The sequence below is a fragment of the Ovis canadensis genome, chromosome 3, assembly GCF_042477335.2.
Source record: "Ovis canadensis isolate MfBH-ARS-UI-01 breed Bighorn chromosome 3, ARS-UI_OviCan_v2, whole genome shotgun sequence".
Lineage (NCBI taxonomy): Eukaryota > Metazoa > Chordata > Mammalia > Artiodactyla > Bovidae > Ovis > Ovis canadensis.
The window spans coordinates 60,087,297-60,098,555 of NC_091247.1; the positions used below are offsets into that span (position 1 = coordinate 60,087,297).

At 43.5% G+C, this 11,259-nt stretch overlaps 1 protein-coding gene across 1 annotated transcript; it reads right to left on the reverse strand.

The window, feature by feature from the left end:
* Positions 1-2,258: 2,258 nt before the first annotated feature.
* IL36B (interleukin 36 beta) lies at positions 2,259-8,871 on the reverse strand. The gene is made up of 4 exons (XM_069581917.1): positions 8,856-8,871; positions 8,236-8,343; positions 4,473-4,612; positions 2,259-2,471 (listed from the first exon to the last, which is right to left on the reverse strand). The coding sequence occupies exons 1-4, from the start codon at positions 8,869-8,871 to the stop codon at positions 2,259-2,261; spliced, it is 477 nt and encodes a 158-aa protein (XP_069438018.1).
* Positions 8,872-11,259: the final 2,388 nt, after the last annotated feature.

Genomic DNA, 11,259 nt, shown 5'->3' on the forward strand with positions numbered 1-11,259 from the left:
ACTCAAAATGGATTAAAGATCTAAATGTAAGATCAGAAACTATAAAACTCCTAGAGGAGAAGATAGGCAAAACACTCTCAGACATCAATCACAGCAGGATCCTCTATGATCCACCTCCCAGAACTCTGGAAATAAAAGCAAAAATAAACAAATGGGATCTAATTAAAATTAAAAGCTTCTGCACAACAAAGGAAAATATAAGCAAGGTGAAAAGACAGCCTTCAGAATGGGAGAAAATAATAGCAAATGAAGCAACTGACAAACAACTAATCTCAAAAATATACAAGCAACTTATGCAGCTCAATTCCAGAAAAATAAATGACCCAATCAAAAAATGGGCCAAAGAACTAAATAGACATTTCTCCAAAGAAGACATACGGATGGCTAACAAACACATGAAAAGATGCTCAACATCACTCATTATTAGAGAAATGCAAATCAAAACCACAATGAGGTACCACTTCACACCAGTCAGAATGCCTGCGATCCAAAAATCTGCAAGCAATAAATGCTGGAGGGGGTGTGGAGAAAAGGGAACCCTCCTACACTGTTGGTGGGAATGCAAACTAGTACAGCCACTATGGAGAACAGTGTGGAGATTCCTTAAAAAATTGCAAATAGAACTACCTTATGACCCAGCAATCCCATTGCTGGGCATACACACTGAGGAAACCAGAATTGAAAGAGACACATGTACCCCAATGTTCATTGCAGCACTGTTTATAATAGCCAGGACATGGAAACAAACTAGATGTCCATCAGCAGATGAATGGATAAGCAAGCTGTGGTACATATACACAATGGAGTATTACTCAGCCATTAAAAAGAATTCATTTGATTCAGTTCTGATGAGGTGGATGAAACTGGAGCCAATTATACAGAGTGAAGTAAGCCAGAAAGAAAAACACCAATACAGTATACTAACACATATATATGGAATTTAGGAAGATGGCAATGACGACCCTGTATGCAAGACAGGAAAAAAGACACAGATGTGTATAATGGACTTGTGGACTCAGAGGGAGAGGGAGAGGGTGGGATGATTTGGGAGAAGGAATTCTAACATGTAGACTATCATGTAAGAATTGAATCGCCAGTCTATGTCTGACGCAGGGGGCAGCATGCTTGGGGCTGGTGCATGGGGATGACCCAGAGAGATGTTGTGGGGAGGGAGGTGGGAGGGGGGGTCATGTTTGGGAACGCATGTAAGAATTAAAGATTTTTTTAAATTAAAAAAATAAATTAATTAATTTAAAAAAATAAATAAAGTAATCCTCACAAAATGGACAACTGATTTAAAAGCATCAGAATAAAGAAACTGGTGGTTGAATGTCCCCCTAAAAGTCTAGGAAACAGGAATAATAACAAGAATATGTCATAGTCGATGCTTGAAAAAAGTATAAACTGCTATTAGTGAATCTTTGAAATACAGATTGATTTACATCCACTATGGTTAGCAATTAATCTTAACTGAATTGTATACTGTGAGTCAAATTATTAACTAATGATACTATGAGTTCATCATGACTCTCAAGACTTGTGATATTTTTATTTTACATTCACCTTACCCTTTAGATTCATCTTTTTGAGTGCATGTTACAATATTTATAATAAGCATGCATAGAATTATTATTATCTTGTATTAATAGGATTATATGTTTGGAAGTCACATTTCCAGGCTATGAGTTGGCAGAAGGGATAGCAAGAGAGGTTGCAAGAAGGACTTGGGAGTGGACTTAACTGGACTTGGCAACTAGGATGATGGGAAAAGATCAAGAAAGAATAAAAAGTGACTCTTAGGCTTCACACTGGAATGACGTGCAAGTAGGGGACACAGTGTATCTAGAAATTATCTAGAGATTATCTAGAGGGTGGGCTTCCCTGGTGGTTCAGCGAATCTGCTGGCCCATGCGGGATATGTGGGTTCGATCACTGGGTCAGAAAGATCCCCTAGAGAAGGAAATGGCAACCCACCCCAACATTTTGCCTGGGAAATTCCATGGACAGAGGAGCCTGGCAGGCTATAGTCCATGGGGTCACAAAAGAGTCAGACACAACTTAGTGACTAAACAACAGCAACAAATCTAGAGGGTATCTAGAAGAGGAGGTGGTTTTGCGGTGATGAGAATGAGGTAGGCTGTGGATGGGCATCCATGTACGGTGGTCTCTTAAGACGACCTGTTGTGTTTTCAAACAGAAGAACCTCTGACTGCTTGATCCTCTGAACTGGATTCAGCCACCCAGAGCCCAGACTGGATTTAGAGTCCACCCTCTAAGTAGTAATTCGTGCTTTTGGCTGTGCCCCTCTCCTTGGTGAGGGTAACAGGCTGCCCTGCTTCAGAGGAGGTCGCAATGAACCAGCCAGGGTAGGAGACGGACTGAAAGACAACGGTGGAGCCTTCATCACTGCGGTGAAAGAGGAAGTGCTTCTCTCCTCTGGGCTTACTGTAGAGATTCATGATATCCTCTTCCTGAAGGTAAGAAAAAGGCTGGTTAGAGAGGATTTTGGGGAGGAGGGAGATAAACTAACTCAGCCCTGGTGCTGTCCCCTTTCTGCAAAGAGAGGGACAGTGGTAAGGGACACAGGCAGATGAGAGGGGGATGCCAGCTCTCAAAACAGGCAATCCACTGGTTCCCAGTACTTGGCCCCACCCCAGAATCCCATCACAAGAAGTGCTTCTGATTCCTTGAACCAGAACTGCCTTTCTGAAAACAGAGGGAGTTGCAAACTCTTTCATGGATGCACTCATTGGATGGTTCAGGGCAGTCTCATGAGATTCCCCACCTCCAAGTGGGTTTACACATTACAGCTTCCATCAGAAGCAGAGGATTGGCTTCATAACTACATATCTGACTTTCAGAATGGGGACCATAAGCATGTCATCCACCAAATCCAATTAACAATCTCCCCTCTGGTCTCCAGTGCCATTCACTAGCTTTACTTAAGAGGAAGCATCCCAGAGCCTTGGAGGATCTCTGGGGGATGGTTAAAGAGGACTGAGAATGGCCATTCTGAAACATTTTCCTGGATGTATTCTCTGGCTTGCAGAGTAAGCTCTTTCAGTAAAATGAGTCTTACACCTTCCAAAGGTCCCTTGTGTTGACTTGGGAATCAAGTCAGCTTTCCTTCTTTATGGTGAATATCCAGGATTGCAAACCTGTTTCTTTTTGGTTTGTTTGTTTTCTTCTTTCTTTTTTATTTTCTAAATTATGAAAGGATGTGGAGAAGGCAATGGCACCCCACTCCAGTACTCTTGCCTGGAAAATCCCATGGACAGAGGAGCCTGGTGGGCTGCAGTCCATGGGGTAGTTAAGAGTCAGACACTGAACGACTGAATGACTTCACTTTCATTTTTCAGTTTCACGCATTGGAGAAGGAAATGGCAATCCACTCCAGTGTTCTTGCCTGGAGAATCCCAGGGACAGGGGAGGCTGGTGGGCTGCCATCTATGGGGCCTCACAGAGTTGGACACGACTGAAGCGACTTAGCAGCAGCAGCAGCAGCATGAAAGGATGATAACATATTTACAGGAGACTTAGAAAATACAGAACAAAGTTACATATTATTCCACTATATGTTACAATTATTTTTCAGTTCAGTTCAGTCGCTCAGTCGTGTCCAACTCTTGGCGACCCCATGAACCACAACATGCCAGGCCTCCCTGTCCATCACCAACTCCCGGAGTTTACCAAACTCATGTCCATTGAGTCGGTGATGCCATCCAACCATCTCATTCTCTCTTGTCCCCTTCTCGTCCTGCCCTCAATCTTTCCCAGCATCAGGGTCTTTTCAAATGAGTCAGCTTTTTGCATCAGGTGGCCAAAGTATTGGAGTTTCAGCTTCAACATCAGTCCTTTCAATGAACACCCAGGACTGATTACCTTTAGGATGGACTGGTTGGATCTCCTTGCAGTCCAAGGGACTCTCAAGAGTCTTCTCCATCACTACAGTTCAAAAGCATCAGTTCTTGAGTGCTCAGCTTTCTTTATAGTTCAACTCTCACATCCATACATGACTACTGGAAAAACTATAGCCTTGACTAGATGGACCTTTGCTGACAAAGTAATGTCTCACCTTTTAATATTAAATTATGATTTTTAGTTGGAATTTCAATATCAAACTCTCAAAAGTTACTAGAATGAATAGACAGAAAAATAGAAGCATATAGTATACCTGAAAAGTACTATGGACCAGTTCAACATAATTAAGATTGTACAATTTTCACACAGTGGCAGCATACAAATTCTAGTCAAGTTCCCATAGACTATAAACCAGGAGACCCTGGACCATCCAGGAACATAAAACAAGGTGCAAAAATTTCATGGTCTAAAGATATTGAAATCATACAGAGTCTGTTCTTCTATTACTATAGAATTATACAAACCTATTGCTTATATTCAGTAATAGATTAAATGAAATTGAAAGTTCCTCTCATTAATGTACTTCTCTAATTAGCTGCACAACCACTCACCTTAAGCTGCAAAGTGGGATAGCCCTGGATTTCTGTGCAGTAGAGACAGAGATTTTTGTCCTTGATTCCCATGTAATGTGGAGTACCTTTTCCTTCCTCATGGAACTCCATGTCTCTACATGCTATCAAAGAAAGAATGACTGGAAACACAGGGAAAATGGAAACAGGTGTCAGGCTCCAAGCAGTGAGAAGGCCATTCCTTCTGGTCTGATACTCACATCTGAGGGATACTTACTGAGCAGCCAGGACATGCCCCCCTCCTGAAGTCTTCTCCCACTAGCCATATGTCAGAGACCCTTCATCAGCTGGCTGAAATCCATTTCCTACTTCTTCCTTAATATCAGAGCCCCAGCTTCACCAGGATATATTACTTCCCCCAAATAAAAATAAATTTCCCATCACACTTACAGCTAACTTTGACTATATGCTTAAGTTTTAGCCCATGAGATAGGAGTGGAATGTTGTGTAGGATTTCTAAGAAAGTTCTTCTTTAAAAGGAGTTCACTCAGTTGGGAGGAGCTTTCTCCTTATTCCCTGTCTATACCTAGATGGTGGTGAAGGTGATCTTGAAGATGGTAAAGCAGAACCCTAGAATCCTTGGAATCTGGTGGCATTACAGAAGCACCTACGGGCCTTAGTCTGCCTTCTCAGGCTTCTTTTCTGTGAGAAAGAAAGGAATTTCTATCTTATTCAATTCCTGCTGGATGGTTTAGTCACCAAGTTATGTCTGACTCTTTTGCAATCTCATGGACTGCAGCCTGCCAGGCTCCTCTGCAAGAATACTGGAGTGGGTTGCCATGCCCGCCTCCAGGGGTTCTTCCTGACCCTGGGATCAAACCCACATCTCCTGCATTGGAAAGCAGATTCCTTACTGCTGAGCCACCGGGGAAGCCCCTAGTTAAATCCTAGTGAAGTAGTGAAGTTGCTCAGTAGTGTCCAACTCTTTGTTACCCCATGGACTGTAGCCTACCGGGCTCCTCCATCCATGGGATTTTCCAGGCAAGAGTACTGGAGTGGGTTGCCATTTCCTTCTCCAGAGGATCTTCCCGACCCAGGCCTCGAACCCAGGTCTTCCACATTGCAGGCAGACGCTTTAACCTCTGCACCACCTGGGAAGCCACAAGGGAAGCCCTAATTCCTAGTTGAGTGGATTTTCTGTCGCTATCAGTATAATTTAATTCTCAACTAATTTAGCAGGCAATTCCCAGGAGCGTGCATGTTCTGCATCCACCTGCCTTCTGGGTATGGAGAAGGGAATTTATCCATTCAACATTCTTTGTTGAGTGCTCACTCAAGGCTCTGGAGATTTAGCTGAGAACAAGAGACATTGTTATTGCCACCATGGAAAATGGAACTAAACCATGGAAACAGAGAAATGACCAGATCCACAAGTGGCAACACCTGTTTTGGGGAAACTGACAAAGGCCTGAGACAGTAGGAGAGAGACCAAGAAAGAGGAAGCGAAAAAGCAGAGTAAGGTTCAAGCCAAGAACTTAACGCTAAGAGGAAGCCAGTAAATGAAGAAATGGGAATATGGTGGTGGAGGGGTTTGGATGAAGAGTGTTGACAGGGAAAGGAAATGTCAAGACCCTTACATGGAAAGAAGCTCAGTAAGTTCCAGGCTCCAAAAATGAGATTGGTGTGCCTCAGATCTCCTCACTGCTCACTTTCCCCGAACTTCCATCCCCAAAGCACAAATACTTGGAAACAATATTCTTCAATTAATGTGGTAAGAAGGTCACTGTTGATGGTTTGTGAAGATAGGATGTGAAGCTACACAAGTGAAGTGGGAGAGAGGGCAGTGAGGAAGTAATACAGTGCTCCAAGTGAAAGACGATATTAACTTAGAAATAAGGCTTATTTTGCACATAGACTCATCAGTCTCTGCTGGTGGATTAAATGGAGATCAAAGAAAAGAAGAAATAAGGATGCCTCCTGTAATGCTGGCTCCAGTGAACAGGGTGACGGTAGAGCCACTAAAGAAGATGGGGAAGACTGGGTCCGTAAACCGTTTTGAGAAGTCAGATCCACAGTTCCACTTTTGGAATAGATGTTGTTAGAGATGTCTGCATGCTAAGTCACTTCAGTCATGTCCGACCCTCTGTGGCCCCATGCACTGTAGCCCACCAGGGTCCTCTGTCCCTGGGATTCTCCAGACAAGAATACTGGAGTGGGTTGCCATGCCCTCCTCCAGGGGATCTTCCCAACCTAGGGATCGAACCTTCATCTCCTACATCTCCTCCAATGACAGGCGGGTTCTTTACCACTAGCGCCACTGAGATGTCTGAGAGGACACCAAAAGGAAATGGTTTACAGAGACCTATACATCAGCTCAGCAAACAGTTCAGGAAACATTCACTGAACATCCACCCTATGATAGTTGGAATTTAAAGGCCACTAGCTACTAGCCAAAATCTGTTTTTGTTTTGTCTCTGGACACAGAGTTAGACTACATTTCCCAGCATCCCTTGCAGTTAGCTACAAGTCATGTGACTCCATTTTAGCCAATGGTTATGAATGGGAATGTTCCAGGCCATTTTCACGCTTGGTCACAAAGCCCTTCTATACACACTCTTCTGCTCTCTATCATCTTCTGTCAGATGGAAGCGAAAAAGGACATAGGTAAAATTTTTCAGGGGAGACAGCAGGGTTGGAAGCATAAATGCCAGAAAGAAGAGGCAACACGTCAATCCAAGAAACCAGCTCTGAGTCCCTTCAGAGTGGTGGTGTGATAGTTACAGATTGAGCTCTGAAAATTGCCAGCATTTGGCTATTTTACAGAGAAAGTGGAGTCATAAGGGAGAGTGCAAAAGAAGAGCCAGTGAACCACGTAGAATATTCTTACCAAAGGAGGGAACAGAGAGTGTTCAAGAAAGAGTAATCAGTTATGCTGACTGCCACTGAGGAACAGAAAGTGAGGACAGAGAGATGGGTCTGGTAACTGGAAAGAGAAGCTAGAGATGAGTGGGCAAAGAAGAACAATTCAGAAGCCTTATTGTTTGATGTAAGCACGGACAGGTGGGGAAATGGAGACAAGCTGTGTACTCTTCCATGACTATGACTGTACACAGAACAGTATATAGATTACCACATAGGAAAATAGAACACGTGTAGAAATAAAATGTGCAAATCCAGAGGAGGTTTTTAGTATTAAGCCTGGAAATGTTCCATTAGCACATGTCTAATCAGTTAGAAAGAAGACAAAGACAGAATAAGCAGGGGAAAGGGGAATGAAATCAAACATCAAAGGAAAAAACAAGAAAAGAAAAGAAGCTGACTTGGATTGACTTTTTTTTTAGCTTTATTGAGGTATAATAGGCATGCGATGGATTGATGGGAGGAAGGAATATTCCCCTATTATTAGAAGAGAGGACTCCAGATTAGAAAAATATAGGTATGGTAATGGAAAGCTGAAGCAGTTTAAATTTAAGGACAGAGGTACAATGGTTGAAATTTAGAAGAGAGAAATTCCAAGGAGAAGGTCAGCTGTTAATTGAATGAATAATCTCTTCTTAATTAAGGACATTTTCTTTCGGTGAGGAGAGTTCCAGATCCATCACACCCTCATTTCTGAGTACAGGTCTCCTTTCCTCATACCCTTCCCAGACAGTGTGAGGGAACCATCTTTCCCTGTCCTGCCTTTCTTGAGGACGCTGAAGCTGTCCCCAAGAATATGCTTCCCAAGCTCACACAAGCTCAGCCCTATTCCCAGTGAAGCTGATGTCCCTTTAAGGGCAACACAGTGGCTTTGATTGTCACTCACCAGGTTTAACGTTGTTGCTGGAAGGAACTGCTATTAACGAATTTCCTTTTACGACCCACACCATCTGCCGAGAATCACGAATGTGGCGGTAACTGGGATATTTTTGCACTGCCAGAAGACAGAAAATCACAAAATATACATGACGTTATTGTAAACTTTAGGACTCCAATTGTAACTGGTAATAAAGGCCTTTGATTCCTAAGATTCCTAGGAGTAGATTTACTGCTCTGACAAAGAATGGCTATTGGAAAAAGGAAAGGGAAATAGGACAGGGGCTGTTTGTGAACCAATGCATCTGAAAGAAGCTACATGCGCTCATAGTCTCAAGAGTCTTTCAAGGTTCACCCTTTTTTCTAGGATTATCATTGACTTGTCTTTTTGCTGATTGATAGTCTCTGGGTAGTAACAAAACAAAGTATATATTAATCAGTCATCAATACATTGTTTCTTATTTACTCTCTTTATCAAAATAAATAAGTAGTTCTAGAATTACTTATTTATTTTGAATGAATAATCTGGACTACAAGGATTTCTTGTACAAAACAGAAACCCCTGTACTCCATTTCTTTGGGGAGACCAGATGGAAGTATTTCCAAGCTGGTTTGTGATTCACCACTTACGCATAGGGCATGCCATGTTGGCTTCAGGGCTTTCTGTGAAGAGGACAAGGTAGACCAGATGGTGAAGAGGCTGTGGTCAGCAATTAGCCTTGTAGGGAAAGAGGGAAGAAAAACATGTCATCCATTTGTCTCCCTTTCCCTGGAATTCTGTATAAAAAAACTGTCCTGAGACTCTGTCTTGGATGTAAATTTGAGAGTAAGGATGGGAAAAGCATGTTCTAGGGCTGTAAAACCCAAGATGGAGGCTCCCATCACTGTCAGGGCTGAGTGGTCCTGGCTCTCCAGGCTTCAGGGACCCTGGCATGCCCTCCATCCATCACAGCTAGGATTGTTAGGAGATTTCAGTGTGTCAGCTCAGGTACCTTCTGGTGCAGCAAGTCTCTGGATTTAGAGGAAGAAAGAGTGCATGCCTGTCTCCATTTAGCACAGCTGATAAGCCACCAACTATCCTGACTTGAAGCTTGAGCATCCTAAATAACCAGTGGCTACCCTGTTTTTCTGACTCACATCTTCCCCAACCCTTCATCCAAAGAGGCATCTCTGCACAAGGATGTCCATGGACCACATTAGGTATTTTAACTGTTCAGTTCAGTTCAGTCACTCAGTCGTGTCCGACTCTTTGCAACCCCATGAATCGCAGCATGCCAGGCTTCCCTGTCCATCACCAACTCCCAGAGTTCACTCAGACTCATGTCCATCGAGTCAGTGATGCCATCCAACCATCTCATCCTCTGTCATCCCCTTTTCCTCCTGCCCCCAATCCCTCCCAGCATCAGAGGCTTTTCCAATGAGTCAACTCTTCGCATGAGGTGGCCAAAGTACTGGAGTTTCAGCTTTAGCATCATTCCTTCCAAAGAAATCCCAGGGCTGATCTCCTTTAGAATGGACTGGTTGGATCTCCTTGCAGTCCAAGGGACTCTCAAGAGTCTTCTCCAACACCACAGTTCAAAAGCATCAGTTCTTCGGTGCTCAGCCTTCTTCACAGTCCAACTCTCACATCCATACAGGACCACAGGAAAAACCATAGCCTTGACTAGACGGACCTTAGTTAGCAAAGTAATGTCTCTGCTTTTGAATATGCTATCTAGGTTGGTCATAACTTTTCTGTTAGGGGACATCTATCTCTGAGCTTCTGGTTAGGGAACCATGACAATTCCTCAAGAAGACCACAAACTCCCCACAATGAGAACCAATTGTTCACATCCCCCTCTGCCTCAGGATATGCAGTGCCTGAATCTGTACTCACCCTAGAGAAAGAGTAAACCCACTACCAGCAGCACTCTGGAAGCAGTCTCAGTTCCTCTGACACTGCGGGTCTTGGACCAAGGCTCCCAGAGGTTCCTCAAAGCTGGACACAGAGCAGTGAAAAAAAGTTTCCCATACACAGTTTCTGAGGAGCAGCAGTTACCTTTGTCCAAAGAGATGCTCTTGTCCTAGAGCCCAATCTTATGGTTCCACCTGCACCCAAGTGCCCTGTAGAACTGTCCAGGACTTCTGGGGCTTTAAATGAGTGAGGAAGGAGGGTTATTTCCTGGCTCTGGGTGTGCTCACTTTGGCAAGAAAACTGGTCCAAGACAGAGGTCTCATGAGGATTCAGCGAGTGACTGAGAGGCAACACAGGTGTGGCCAGGCTGCGGTCCTAGAGAAACCAGAGGAGAGTGAATGTCAGGAAACACCAACGAGGAAACACAGAAAAGGCCAGATGCTGAGTGAAGAAGGAAAACTTCCTTCTGGACTGCTTTGGAGGCAGAGGTGTGGCTCACTTGATTCACTGACCATGTGAGCCATGGACTCATTCATCTCTTATTTGGGGCAATCCATAGTCCTCCTTTCAGAGTTTTGCATAACCAACATTGAGAGCTCATTCTGTATCTGATAGAGATGTACCTGATGAATCTTTCATCCTTTGGGAGCCATTAATCTTTATTTCTTACGGAAGAAAACAGTCCCTGAGAGATGGCAAAACTTACCCAAAGTCATATAGCCACTAAGAAATGTAGCTAAGTTAAAAATCAAGTCTTTCTGGGCTTCCCTAGTATCTCAGTGGTGAAAATTTCACCTGCCAATGCAAGGAGACACAGGTTTGATCCCTGATCCAGTAAGATTCCATACGCCGTGGGGCAACCAAACCCATGAGCCACAACTATTGAGCTTGTGCTCTAGAGTCCAGGAATCACAACTACTGAGCCCACATGTCACAACTAGTGAAGTCCATGTACCCTACAGCCTGTGCTCCACAATAAAAGAAACCACTGAAACAAGAAGCCTTTGTACTGCAATGAAGAGTAGCCCCCACTCACCGCAACTAGAGAAAAGCCTGCACAGCAACAAAGACCCAGCACAGCCAAAAAATAAATAAACAACAAAAAATATTTTTTAAAAGTCACACCTTTCTGTTCTTAAC

What these genes read in the sequence shown, in the direction of transcription:
- IL36B (XM_069581917.1), bottom strand. An exon ending in CAGCAACAACGTTAAACCTG is followed by an intron (nt 4,613 to 8,235) that starts GTGAGTGACAAT and finishes CTGTGTTTCCAG; the next exon opens with TCATTCTTTCTTTGATAGCA. An exon ending in ATCCCACTTTGCAGCTTAAG is followed by an intron (nt 2,472 to 4,472) that starts GTGAGTGGTTGT and finishes TCTTACCTTCAG; the next exon opens with GAAGAGGATATCATGAATCT.